Below are 14,736 nucleotides of genomic sequence, written 5' to 3' on the forward strand. Positions count from 1 at the left end.
TTTCGTTTGACAATTTCATTGGCTACTTCTTATTTCATTGATATTATTTTTATTAGTCGTTCGGCGATAGTTTTGTTAAATTCTTAACGCGATAGTCGAAGGGAAGGATATATAAAATGATTCTAATTTTAGCGGGACTGTCAGAGAACAAACTAAACGTCTAATCCCAACACAACGCTAGGATAATCTCTCGTAATTCGATGATTCATCTCGTTCTACGGATGACGTTTTATTCGAAAAGATCTTTCTCTCTCTTTTTCCCTTACTATCTCTCTCTCTCTCTCTCTCTCTCTCTCTCTTTCGGTCTCTCTTTTTTCCTCCCTTTCTTTCTTTCTTTCTGTCTTTCTTTCTCTCGGCAAAAACCGGCCGAGTATAAAATACATCTGGCAACAATATCGGAAGCTTTTTTTAAAGCGCTACCTCAGCCCATTTAAATCGTACAATGTAACCATCAGAATGGAAGTGGAGAGGAACAAGAAGAAGACGCGGGACCTCTTGACAAAGAGAATCGTCCGGACGAAGACGAGAAAGAGAGAGAGAAAGAGAGAGAAACAGACAGACAGTACAAAAGAACGTTCTTTTGACTAGAGAGAACTCGTCGTTCGACCGACCGACCGACCGACCGACCAACGACGAATTAGAATATATGTATATATATATATATATATATATATATATATATATATATGTATATGTATATATATATATGTACACGAAGTGTAAGGAAAAAAAAGCGAGCATGAAAGTCGCGGGCGTGGGAAAGCCGGAGCCCCGAGCGAGCCACCAATTAACACCAATTAGCGCTCATCTGCTCTAGGTACGAGAGAGAGATAGAAATAGAGAGAAGGAGAGAGAAGGAGAGAGATATAGAGAAAGAGAGTTTGCGTTCGAATACGAGTCGACAATGTCTTCTTTGTGCTCGAGAAGACAATGCTACTCGAATCATCATCATCATCATCATCATTATCATTTTCGAACGGACTTCGTTGTCATTATTATTGTCCATCGTCGTTTGTTCAAATTCATTCGATCGATCGTATTGCATATAAAAAAGGGTAACGTTTTCTCCAATTCCTATGAAGACAAGGTTTGCTTCGTAAAAGTAAGAGAATCGTCTGTAATTCTTGCCAAGTTGGCATCGAAGATACAAAAGAAATATTCCGTACACGAGCGTTACGTCGGATCAACGACGTCGAAAGTCTCACGATATATATCGTTACGTATTGGCACGATGATTGGTAAAACGAGAGAGAGAGAGAGAGAGAGAGAGAGAGAGAGAGAGAGAGAGAGAAAAGAGAGATAGAGAAAGAAGGAGAGAGCCCTCACCTGTCAAAAGTTACTCGAACTTGTAATAAAAAGAAATACGTATGTACGTAGATAGGTATCATTTTCGAAATACACTTCGAACAGTTTGTCGCTCGATTTAAATGTTTTCGATTCACGAGAGAAATTGTTCGAGGCATTATTCCATACTTTGGTAGTTTGGTCACGATCGCTAAGAAAGAAGAAGAAGAAGAGTATTCCGAAGAAGTAACGAGTTCCTTCGTGAAAAAAAAAAAAAAAAAAAAAGAAAAAAAGAAAACAAAAAGAGCTAAGAAGAAAAAAAATCAATAAAAAATAAAGGGAGACAAAAAAAGAAACGTAAAAGAACGACAACAACAAAAAAAAAAAAAAAAAAAAAGGAAAGAAAGAAAAAAAGAGAAGAAAAGAAAAAATAAAATAAAATAAAATAAAAAAGAGAAGGAAACAGAAAATAAATCTGTCCTGAAGATAGTAGTAACATTGTCGTATATCGATGAGAGACCTACGTTTTGCATATCAAAGGAGCTTCTCGAATTCTGTAGTTTATGGCGATTGGTTCGACGATAGCCAAACCAGTTCCCTCTTCTACTCGTCCTGCGTACATGACTTACGAATATATGCACATATAATTATTCCCTTGAGAAAGAGAGAGATAGAGAGAGAGAGAAAGACAGAGAGGGAGAAAGGGTGTGGAGAGAGAAAGGAAAAGAGAGAGAGAGAGAGAGAGAGAGAGAGAGAGAGAGAGAGAGAGAGAGAGAGTAGGTGCCTGAGATTATTACCTAGAAAGCACCTTCTCGTATTATATGTGAATCCTTCGAAAGGCGCGGAAATTCTTAAGCGTATTCACGATGCCCCGCGTGCCCAGGGATTATATCGGAATTTATGAAATTCTTTAGGATTTATCGCCGCGAAGTCGCCATTTAAAGAACACCAACCGAGACGGATCTAACGATCCTCTTTACATCCTTAAATATGGAAACGTGTGAAAAAGCACATACTTACATCTTGTTCTTAGAATATTTTCGCTACCGTATTTATAATATTGAAATTAAAAAATTTCTTCGTACGCAAATAAAACGATACTGATAATAACCTATATCGATTATAAATTACAATGAGCTCATATCGTGCTCTCTTTATTCTCATTGCCATATATTATCCTTAATACGTCATGTATAATATGTGTAAAATTATTTGAGAATGAGAAAAGGAAGATTTAAAAAAAAAAGAGAGAAAAAAAAAAAAAAAAAAAGAAAACAAAATTCATTCTCTAGGAACGATTACGGCCGTTTTTTCATTTGCGACGACGTATTGTCGATAGGTAATACGAAAAAAGAAGAAAACAGTAAAAAAGAGAAAAAAATGAAGGAAAAAAGGAAGGAAGGGAGGAACGAAAGAAAGAGAAGGAAAAAGAAATTACAAGAAAATTTGACCGTCCACTCGATTTTAACTTGACTCACCTCATTGTCTGCCTGCCTTCGCGTTCATTAACGACACGCGTGAGTGCGTGACGCGCACCGACGCAGGGTGCACGTAGGTTTTTCCTTCTTCTTTTATTTCACGGGACCGGTTCCATCAGGAACACTTCCAGCTTTCTACCATCGACCTTCTCTCTCATGCTCTCTCTCTCTCTTTCTTTTTCATTACCTCTGTCCCTTCCTCTCTCTCTCTCTCTCTCTCTCTCTCTCTCCTTCTCGATGTTCGAATCTCCTTGCGAGAGAGATCGGAACCCGTTCGCTCGGTAGAAGATAGGCCCGTCTTCCGTGGCGGAGAAGAGCGATTGGAATTTATTTATTGCATTAGCCGACCGTCACTCACGCTCGGCCCTTGATTGGTGCCTACCAATCAGGATTCGCCGCTGCTATGCCAGAGCAAGATGCAACGAGCGAGATATAAGAAGGACGAAGGGGTGGGTTGAGGTCTAACTATCGATATATACTTGTATGTAGTATATATAAATATATATATATATATATATATGTGTGCGTGTGTGTATATATTGTGCATGTGTGTTGTTACATATAAAACACATACGCATACATACGAACGAAAAAAGAAGGTAGAAAGGAGGAAAGTCGTTTGATCGGGGGAATGACGTAACGATATCTCGCTCTAACCGCTACCGTAATTACTCTGATTAACAGTCGTTCGACGATACTCACCCGGTGATCTCCCGCGGTGCGATGCAGAGAGAAAGAGAGAGAGAGAGAGAGAGAGAGAGAGAGAGAGAGAATGGACGATGCTTCTTCTCAATATATTTATCTCGACACGTCGTTTATCACCTTATCGAGATATTCTTTATATATCGATAAATCGAATAAAGCGCATAAAGGATTTTATACCCTTTGGTGTCTCCCATTTCAGTTACTCTTGAGAATCTCGATAAAGAAAAGGAGACAGGGCGATGACAGTTATGGTTGACTGCTAGACCAATTGGCTTGCTCCGGACTATATAACGTAATGTAATAATGATCCTCAAAGGTCAGGAAGCGACGTATAAATTTGCAAAAGCCCGAGCGTCAAAAGGTTCCACTTACATTAGGGAACCCGTTTCTCCTCGGGGAATTATATTCGAGCTGGGCAAGGGTTAACTGACGTCCTCATCAAACTATACCTTCTTTTCCGCTTTTAAAACGAGCCTCTCTAGACGAAAGTGACGTCAGGGATTATGATTTCGATACGTCGGAATATATATACACATACACATACACATATATATATATATATATATATATATACACATTTATATATGTGACGCGTGCACGCAGCACACCAGCTGTGAGGAAAGTCGCGAATCGAGTCTGTTTGGAAAGTGGGATCAGAGAGTACTTCCGAGCATCGACATCGTCAGTCGGTCAAAGTTCTTCAGAGGTTCTCGCATTGTATGTCTCGAAGAATCTTCTCGATTAGCATCTCTTATTCTCTCTCCCTTTCTCTCTTTCTTTTCATGGCTCATCCTCTTCCCTGACGAGCAAGAACGTTTGGGACTCTCATAGTCAGCATGGATTAGAAAGTACACGGAGCGCTCGTTTGGTCGTTGCAAAGCCAATTTCCAAAGGAATAAACGAGAGAAAGAATCCTTCGATTCCGTCTCCTTTATCCTGATTTCTATCCAATTTTTAAACGATAAACGTACCACCTGTTGCTAGTTCGACTCGTGGAAGGAAAAGATAGGTTCGTCTCTTAGGACCCAATTTACTTCGGGCGGTAGCAATTTAGGTGTCTGCCTTTGGGAATGAGTCGATTAGAAGAAATTAGAAGGTCTTTTATTTTTCTTTTTTTCTCCTCTTTCGGACGAAGACAGATGCGTCGTATTATTTGCTATATTTTATTTATTTTATTTTTATATATATGTATATATTATTACTATTATTATTATTATTATTATTATTTTATTATTGTGGAATATTACTTCGTCTTTTATCATCGAGCAAAGTTCAGAGATCATTAATACTTATCTTTGATAAATATCTTTCGACGTCTTTTCTTCTTTTCTCTCTTTTTTCTTTTTCTTTTTTTTTTTTTTTTCATGTATTTTAAAATTCCTACCTAGATTTACCATCACGTCAACTCGAAAGATTTATCGACGACAACGATTTCCTTTACAGAGGCAATTTACGCTGATTCTACAAGCGAGAGACGAGGCGAGCGCCGGCGTCATCGAGGAAGCGAGCTACAGCGGAATCGTCCTGCCTGGCCCAACGTGGCACACTCTCAATCATCAGGGTAGAAATGCTCATTTGGCTTATCGCGTGCGCGTCCAATGTGCGGATCATTACTACAACGCGACGTGTACCAAGTTCTGCCGGCCGAGAAACGACATATTCGGTCATTACACCTGCGACGAGAACGGCGATAAAGTCTGCATACAAGGCTGGAAAGGTTCCGATTGCGAGATAGGTGAGCGAAATATCATTGCAATTTCAATTCTTACCTGTACTTTCTTCTTCTTTTTATTTTTTTCCTTTCCTAATTAAAAGATAATTCTGTTTTTTCTCAATGCGAACTATTGATTATCATGAGAATTATCATGATGATTAAAGTTTATAAAACTGCGATATCATAATAACAAATACAATTGTACATTCGTTCGTATATATATATATATATATATCTAACTTTTTTGGAGAAGGGGAAAAGCAGTACAAAAGAAAGGGGAGGAAAAAAAACGAAATAATCGAAGACAAAAATTTTTCTAAGATTCAAAACTTTTCTAATAATCAACCGAGTCCACTCGGATATGTAAGTTCAGCTAATGAGACCTTGGAAAATCAGTAATCTTTTTTTTTTTAACACAAGCGTTCGTACAAGCTCGTTTGACAATTTCCACGGGTTCAAATCACAAATGACAGGAGAAACTTTTGCGACGTGACAATGCCACGTCACGCGTATGTCTTCAAAATGTGATTCCTGGTTTCTAATGACCGACTCTGATCCCATAAAAGAGAGAGAGAGAGAGAGAGAGAGAGAGAGAGAAAGAGAAAGAAAGAGAAATAACAGAAAGACGAACTCGGTCTAACTCTGGAAGGAACACCTCGCGAAAGAGAGAGAAAGAGACAGAGACAGAGAGAGAGAGAGAGAGAGAGAGGGAGAGAGAGAGAAAAAAAGAGAGCAAGAAAACGTGGGTTGAGATCAAGAGGCACGGCCCCTTGCGGATCGTAAAACATACGAATTATCTCGAAGCGTGCCTCAATGGGCGGACGTTAGACGCATGTCGTACGATCTTACAAAGGTAGCGACATCACGCCAGGTCTTGGCTCGCACAATGGAGCGCCAGGCTAATATATAACAGCTCTTTCTTCGCTGCTTAATCGTTACTTCCGTCTCACTGTGATTGCGACTCACCGGGTCGCAGTGTCACATCCCATCTCTCTTCTCTTCTCTTCTCTCTCTTTCTCTCTCTCTCGCGCGCGCGCTTTCTCTCTCTTTCTCTCTCTCTCTCTCTCTCTCTCTCACCCTTATTCCAATCCATATTCATATTCATTCCGCGACCTTGTGAGACCGAACCGCAGTACCGTTCCACGAGAAAATTATTACTTCTATGTATATGTATTTCTTTCTAGACGCTAAAATCAATGAGCGTTAAACGCGGATTCATTTCTGAAAATGATTTATTAAAATATCCTCTATTTTCGATCGATTAAGTTCGATATAATTTAAGGATCTTAATTCCATGTTCGTATTCTCTCGTTAGAAAAGAAAGAAGAGAAATAAAAAAAAAATTAAAGAAATCACTCTTAGAGATGATTACGCAGAGATATGCTACTATATCGAATCTTTCTCCTTCCATGTCAAGGAGAGAGATTCAATTTGAGGATTTATGAAGGAATTAAATAATTTTTTTCGGACGCGCGCTCTACTTCCGAGTTCGAAAGAGGGGGGACAAAAAAGAAAAGAAAATGAAGAAAAAGATCGATGAAACCCAATTAGGATCTATCGGATAGAAATCGTGTACTCGTGAGACGTCGAGTTGTTGTTCGGTGGTAATGTATAGTAGAAAGAGAGAGAGAGAGAGAGAGAGAGAGAGAGAGAGAGAGAGAGAGAGAGAGAGAGAGAGAGAGAGAGGGAGAACTGGCTCTGACATTTTTGTCGCACTGTGAAAGGTCAATAGGAGAATTTCACTCGTGCATCCTCTTCACACGAGCTCTATGCACGAACCCGGCCGTAACGTGCCACGGCGGCTTGTGAGAGAAGTCAAATCTTTTCCGTGATAACATCGTCGTTCGTTCGGCACGCTCTCGACTCTTAGAAACTACACGGAAACTTCTCGTGACGAGATACGCATTAATACATCTAAGAGTGTTCCTAAACGATCATTGAAATTTAACCAAAGAAAAATCTTGATCTTTTCATGATCTTAACTTTATATACCCACGGTATTTGAAATATCATTTAGTTCGTTTTAATACATATTAAATTTGATTGACTTAAAAAAGAAACATTTCTTGTTTTTTTTTTTTTTTTTTCCATATTTCTTATTATATTTATTATTTCGAATCGGATGAATCAAGAAAAATATTATGATACGTTGTTCTAACGAGCAACCAACGATATATTCAAGCGTTACCCATTTAAATGCCTTACTGCCAGTATAAATGCTTATTGCCACCTGTTGCTTTCCATATTCCACGGTTATCAAAGCAGAAAATCGTTGATTATTTGTAAAACTGTGTACGGCGTAATACAGTTTATATTATCAAAGCTTTTTCGTAATTGCTTTTTAATCGATAGAATATACGACTTGCCCCGAGAGAGTTTTTCTGAATTCTTACTTGTAACGATCGATCGGAAAAACTCTGACCAAACGAAGGAAGTAGTTGTAGCCCGAAGGGAAGGAAATGGAGAGCGTAAATCGCGAGTTAATTTAACCGACGCGGCGTCGACTTATGTGAATCAATCAACCACCAAGAGCTTCCTTCAAGCATCATCGACTAGATTTATAGTTTCCGAGCTACGAGAAAATGTACTGTTCCTTCTCTCTCTCTCTCTCTCTCTCTCTCTCTCTCTCTCTCTCTCTCTCTCTCTCTCTCTCTCTCTCTCTTTGACTTTTTCTTGGAGGAGGAAACGTCTAACGGCGTAAAAGCTCTCGAAGATGAAACGTGGCTTGATTGGCTCGAGATAGGATTGCTTAGTGGTACGCAAACGCGTTTCCGATCGAGTCCAATCGAGCATCGGCCGCTAGTGAAGTAAAAGAGGCCTTGCTTGATCGTAGAAAGAGAAGAGAGGGAGGCACGATGACGTGCCGTCATTTAGTACCTCGAGAGTATCCCGATGCAGTCGTATAAATATCCGTAAATGTCCGTCGTTCGTGAGGACGAGAGAGGCCAGGACTATTAATCATTAGAGATGCTGCGAAAGAGCAGGTATATTCCTATGTATCTACGTATGTTTCTTCTACATATATACAAGCTTGGCTATATTATACTCTCGCGAACGTATGCAAAAGGAGCATACATTTCTATGTCCATGTTTTTTATATATATATATATGTATATACATGTATGTATGTATATATATATATATATATATATATATATATATATATATATATATATATATATATATATATATGTGTACTTATATGATGCTTTTACGCGAGAAAGAGCGTGCGGGTATATTTGAAGCGCGTGACGTAACGGTAAAGTCCTCGTCGTCTTCGTCGTCCTCATCTCTTGTCTTCGATGTTCTCTCAGGAAAAGGGTCGAAAGTGTATATACGTACTCGCGTGTTGCCTCGCCATGAGTTTTCGTTTCACGTCCAAGGGAGATAATCCTTCTCTCTGTCGCTTCTCATCCGTCTTTCCGTCCCCTCAGCTAATTGAGTTGCCCGACTATAAAGCGATACTTCGTGCTGTCTTCGTCGACTTTCAAGAGGAACAAAATTACCGTTCCCGTAGATAGGAGATACCGTAATCGCATGAAATTAAGTTTGGAAAGTCGGTGGAAACGCGTAGAGATATGAAAGAATAACGTCCTTTTGTATACACCCGTGATGCATTTTAAATAAGATTTATCTACGTATTGTGTACTTTTAATATAAGAAAATTAAAACATTGATTTTAGCTGTCTGTAAAGAGGGTTGTCATCCGGTTCACGGTCATTGCAACGTAAGTGGCGAATGCAAGTGCAGACACGGTTGGCGAGGTGATCTTTGCGATCAGTGTACACCATATCCCGGATGCAAGCATGGCTATTGCAATGGCTCGAGTTGGCAGTGTATATGCGACACGAATTGGGGTGGCATACTCTGCGACCAAGATCTAAATTATTGCGGGACGCACGAGCCTTGTCAGAACAGTGGCACGTGCGAAAATACGGCGCCGGATCAGTATAGATGCACATGCCCCGAAGGATTCTCCGGGCCGACCTGCGAGAAGGTCGACAATCCTTGCGCCTCGAGTCCGTGCGCCAATGGAGCGACCTGCATCGAATTAGGTGAAAGCGCTCATTGTGAGTGCGCGCCTGGTTTTACGGGGCCTTTGTGTGCGACCGACATCGACGAGTGTGCCTCGCAACCTTGTCAAAACGGTGGTACCTGCGTCGACGGTAGAAATGGCTTTGTTTGTAACTGTCCACCTGCCTGGCAAGGTTCTCTTTGTCAATTCGACGTCGACGAATGTGCACTCAAGGAATCACCTTGCAAGAATTCGATCAGTTGCGTTAATCTTGCCGGTGATTATAGGTAAGTCCATTATATCCATCCGTCTCATTGCTAAAATCCATCTTCAAATTTAAATTATATAGAAATGTTTTCAAGATTAATCATTTAGTGAAAAACGATTTAAAGGCGAACTATGTAAAATTTCGAATAAAAAAATTATATCATTTATTACTTAAGTAGAGTTATTAAGTAATAAAACGAATGACAAATTTTAGATGTCGGTGTCGAAGCGGCTTTAATGGCAAGAACTGCACGAAGAACATCAATGATTGTGTCGGACAATGTCAGCACGGTGCATTGTGCATCGATCTCGTTAACGATTATCATTGTAGTTGCACGGCTGGTTATTCCGGCAAGGATTGTGACGTCGACATCGACGAATGTGCCTCGAAGCCATGTCAAAATGGCGGAGAGTGCAGGGACCTGGTAAATGCTTATGAGTGCGTCTGTCCCGTTGGTTTCACCGGTTACCAGTGCGAGATCGATCGCGATCATTGCAGTCCAAATCCCTGCAGAAATTCAGCGCCATGTTTCAACACTCAAACCGATTATTATTGTCACTGTCCCGAACAATGGCAGGGAAAAAATTGTAGCGAGTCAGCCTCACAGAATCCTCAGTTCGGCGAGAATACGGACGATCAATTAGGCTGCGGTAGCGAGGGAACGCCTTGCGGTGGCAGAGGAAGATGTAGCGGCGACAAATGCATCTGCGACCCCGGATATACCGGGGTACATTGTCACGAGAATATCAACGACTGCCGTGGCAATCCGTGTTTGAACGGTGGTACCTGCGTTGATCTGATAAATTCGTTTCAATGTATCTGCCGGGAAGGTTGGAGCGGAGATTTGTGCGATCAAGGTTAGCATATCAAATTAAGGAACATCCTCGATTTCGTATAATTTTAACGAACGATTTTAAAGAAATTAATTCGAGTTTCGGAATTAATATGAGAAAATGTACATTTGCAGACGTAGACGAATGCATGGCGTCACCTTGCCGTAACAATGGCACATGCGTCGACGGGGTCGCCGACTTTACGTGCATTTGCCGAAACGGTTGGAAGGGAAAAACTTGTGCCCTTCGAGGTGGCCATTGTGAGCCTGGTACTTGTCGTCACGGAGGAACTTGTCAGGATCGCGGGGATGGCTTCACGTGTCATTGTCCACCTAGCTGGGAGGGTGCAGCCTGTCACATAGCGTCTCCAGCGTGTACCAGTAATCCCTGCGAGAACGGAGCAACTTGCGTTAATACGGCCGACGGAAATTACAGATGCGTTTGCCGTGAGGGTTTCGAAGGGCCAAATTGTCTTCGTGACGTCGACGATTGTCAACCGTTGCCTTGTCTAAATGGTGGTAAATGCGTCGACGGAGTGAATTGGTTCAGATGCGAATGTGCACCAGGCTTTACCGGGCCAGATTGTCGTATAAACGTGAACGAGTGCGCCAGCGATCCCTGCACCGCCGGAGCGACCTGCGTCGATGGAATCGCCAGTTACTCTTGCGTTTGTCCACCGGGTATGTATAACACGTACGATTCTTACATTAATAAAAGTAACGTTATAAGAAAGAATATTGAATTACGCGCTTGATAAATAAGATCGACGTTTTAAAAGAAAGAAAGAAAGAAAGAAAGAAAGAAAGAAAGATAGAAAGGGAGGGAGGGAGGAGAGAGAGAGAGAGAGGGAGAGAGGAGAAAGAACATCGATCCTGTTCATAATTCAGACCAGTTTTCATTCGAGGGCTGCTCGTACTTTACGATACAAACTCGTCTGGTGGGTTCTTACATCTTCTTTTTGTCCGTTCCGCAGGCAGGACCGGTATTCGTTGCGAGATTCGCACGGCCGGCGGTCCAGGATGCGTGGCAGCGAGTTGGGAAGACGACTGCAACATTTGCGAGTGTCGAAGCGGAAAGAATCGATGTAGTAACGTCTGGTGCGGTCAGGGTAACTGCTTGAACGGTACGTCCTGTCTGGCGCACGAGGTATGCGTTCCAAGCCCAGGAGAAAGTTGTCTCTCGCCGCCCTGTCCAGCTTGGGGTGAATGTCGACCGGTGGAAACTGGAAGAAGAGTAGGACCACCGGCATTACCGGCACCACCCTCCTGTTGGCCTGGTCAAGCGACACCAGGGCCAACGTGTTCGAGACTGACTATACTTTTGAGAAGAGACACTTTAGCGTCCGGCACGTCAGTCGAGTTGCTCTGTCGTAGATTGAGAAAACTCCTGGCCGATCCGAGGCGACCGCAATTGATCGTTTTACTTTGCGATCTTAAGCCCGGTGACAACGACACGGTCGAAGTTACAATTTTCTCGGAAACGGCAGCCGACGCAGCCAGAGATTTGGGAGAAGCACTTAGCCGTCCTATGGGCAGACCGCTCGCTCTTGCCTCAGTTTTAGAGGTCAAAGTTGAAACCGCTCTTATCAGCGAGCCAAGTTCCAATTCCAACAACGTGGCAGGTGGATACGTAGCCGTTCTTGGCGGTGCTCTTGCAACCGTCCTTTTACTCGCTCTATTTGGAGGACTCTGGTATCTAAGGACAGCGAGACAACGATCGAGCTTGACTGCGACTACCAGCAGCGAGACGTCCTTGCATCGTCATCGTAGTGACCTTGACGAGAAATCGAATAATTTGCAAAACGAAGAGAACCTAAGAAGGTACGCAAATCCATTGAAGGATCAAGATCCTGAACCACGAGTGTCCGTGGTCAGACCATTGTCCGGTGCTTCGCTCGGTTCTCTCGGTACAACGGAAGAGAGTCTCGAAATGGTATCGGAAGAAGGAAGACATCGTTTACCACCCCTTTACAAACCGCCGAGCGCCGAAACGAGAAACAACACGGCGAGTTTTAGTTACGAGGAGGGACCTCACAAACCTTACACCAAACCGAGAATACAGGAACCAACGTACTCGCATCAGCAACCTGGAACGAGTCAGACCTCGGGTCCTCATCAAGTGTTAACGGTACACGTTTAAGTGTTAACCTCTATCTTTTCTGCCGCACCAAGGATTTCGAATTTCATTACGGTTTCACTCGATTCATATAACTGTGTTCAAAAAAAAAACTACCACCAGACATCTGTACCATCGTGTATTTACTGGCTGGTGATGCAAAGGAAAAAAGGAAAACAAAAAAAAAAAACGTATACGTTGCTAAGAAAATTTTACCGGTATGCTAAGATTTTTACGTTAAAAGACGCACGAGTTGAAAAAGTTTTACTTCATTGATATTCCGTTAAAAATTAATGAAGAAAAAAGAAAAAAAAAAAAAAGAAAAGAAAAAAAAAAGAAAAACGATCCAACGATCGAAAGACGAATTCAAAAACGTATCTTGTCTTTTCCCCGCAACCCACCTTACCCCGCCTCCCTCTTCTCTCCTCCCAGCCATTCAGCCACCCAAACCCATCCATTCACCCACCAAGTGAAGTTACGTAGGAGAAACGAAATCTATCGTAAATTGTTAAAATTTGTATTTAATCCTTTTCTACGTGTTCGAGAGTTCCCTTTTCTTATGACTTCATGATGCGACAATAAGCGCGATCGCGACGATTATAAGTAACTATAATGATAACATTGTCTCTTGTTATCGTTGTACATATGTATATAGCTCGTACTTAGTAATTTTCGCTGTGACTGCACCGCTTCCAAGTGTCGGCAATCACGACGACTTGATATCTTAAAACTTTGATACGCTGTTTGTTCTCGCATAATAAATAGAGATCGTACGCGTTCGTTGTTATCATATAAACAAATCCATTAGGTGAGGCACAAGGTCGAAATAAACGATGAGAAAAAGGAGAAAAAACAAAAAAAAAAAAAAGAAGAAGAAGAAGAAGAAGAATAAAATAAAATAAAACTGAACGTACATATGCATTTATGTGTACACTTACGCGTATTAACAGGGGTGAGATTAAAATATCCAAGGATGATGTTGTTCTTGAAAATTTTTTTTGTGCTATGAGGAAATACTTTTCTCCTCGTAAAAATGCGTTACTTACAACGTACAACGTAATCGTATATTTACACGTACTGCTTACGATTTTATTGTTAGATTAAAACTGATTACTTTATTAAGCGACGAACATACCGATACCGGAAACGCGTTTATTAATCCTTGGGGTTTGGATATTATTTACCAAACGTCTCTTAAAATTCACTCCAGTGAAATCTTTTCCTAAGACTTACAATATAACATGCATACATACATACGTGTAATATGCCGATAACGTGCGATAGATCGATTGCGAAATATATGTATTTAGAATGGTGTAACCTTCGGACGTTCCTTTCGGACGATATTATTGTGATACTATTACGGAACGACTTTCCCACGGTCGTTTTCTACTTTCCTCTCTCTCTCTCTCTCTCTCTCTCTCTCTCTCTGTTTCTGTATCTTTTCCTTTTCTTTTCCTTAATTTTCTTTTTTCTTTTGTTAAGCCTCTCGTTATAATCCTCGTTCGACTTTCAGCTCAAATTAAAGCTGAGCACGAAGGAAGCGAATCGAATTTCGCAGCACTATGATATCGTCATAAACGAAAAAAACGTATATATATATATATATATATATATATATATATATATATATTGTGTATGCGCCGTGTTGAGAAGAACAAACAAACCAGCAGAAAAAAAAGAAAAAAAAAACAAACGAACAAACAAGATAAAGCAATGAATTTGGCGATACCTTTAATAGTTAGTATGGTATGTAAAGTACGAACGTCTATCGGCATCTCGAAGCGCTCGAGAAAATATCGATGTAGGTTAAGATAATAAAAGGAAGGAAGTAAACGAAAAAAAAACAAAAAAAAAACAAAAAAAAGAAAGAAAGAAAATACAAGAACAATTAGTGTAAATACGCCGCTTTTACTTAACGATTGACTATTTCAGTACGACTAAAAGATGAAAAGTGAAAGAACCTCTGATTCTAATTATATTTTTCTCTCTTTCTTTCTCTCTCCTTTCTTTATCTTCATTTCTCTTCCTCCTCCCCTCTCTCTCTCTCTCTCTCTCTCTCTCTCTCTCTCTCTAAATAATTTTACTCGCGTAAACGAACGTGCGTTTTTAATTTTAATTTAATCGATAAGTCACAAATGTGATTTTTCTATATTCGATGTTATCTAATAGAGATAGTTGTCAAAATGAATAAACTGGTAGGTCTCTCGTACTTTCGATTCGATTCACTGCAGTGATCGAGATTAATCTCGTACTTCGATATGCGATTAATAAGAAAAAAGAGCGGCGTAGTCAGCCTTCGCGAAGAATTGTAAATAGAATAA

At 40.8% G+C, this 14,736-nt stretch overlaps 1 protein-coding gene across 1 annotated transcript in view; it reads left to right on the forward strand.

Annotated features, from left to right (window-relative positions):
• The window catches only part of LOC124955421 (protein jagged-2), a 45,255-nt gene extending 30,965 nt beyond the window's left edge, over nt 1-14,290 (forward strand). The window contains exons 3-7 of the mRNA XM_047509842.1: nt 4,911-5,202; nt 8,865-9,483; nt 9,678-10,321; nt 10,432-10,977; nt 11,271-14,290. Of these exons, the coding sequence (XP_047365798.1) occupies nt 4,911-5,202; nt 8,865-9,483; nt 9,678-10,321; nt 10,432-10,977; nt 11,271-12,436 (3,267 nt within the window). The 3' untranslated portion in view covers nt 12,437-14,290. The remainder of the gene's footprint in view (nt 1-4,910; nt 5,203-8,864; nt 9,484-9,677; nt 10,322-10,431; nt 10,978-11,270) is intronic.
• Nucleotides 14,291-14,736: the final 446 nt, after the last annotated feature.

Source organism: Vespa velutina, chromosome 18 (assembly GCF_912470025.1).
Source record: "Vespa velutina chromosome 18, iVesVel2.1, whole genome shotgun sequence".
Classification (NCBI taxonomy): Eukaryota; Metazoa; Arthropoda; class Insecta; order Hymenoptera; family Vespidae; genus Vespa; species Vespa velutina.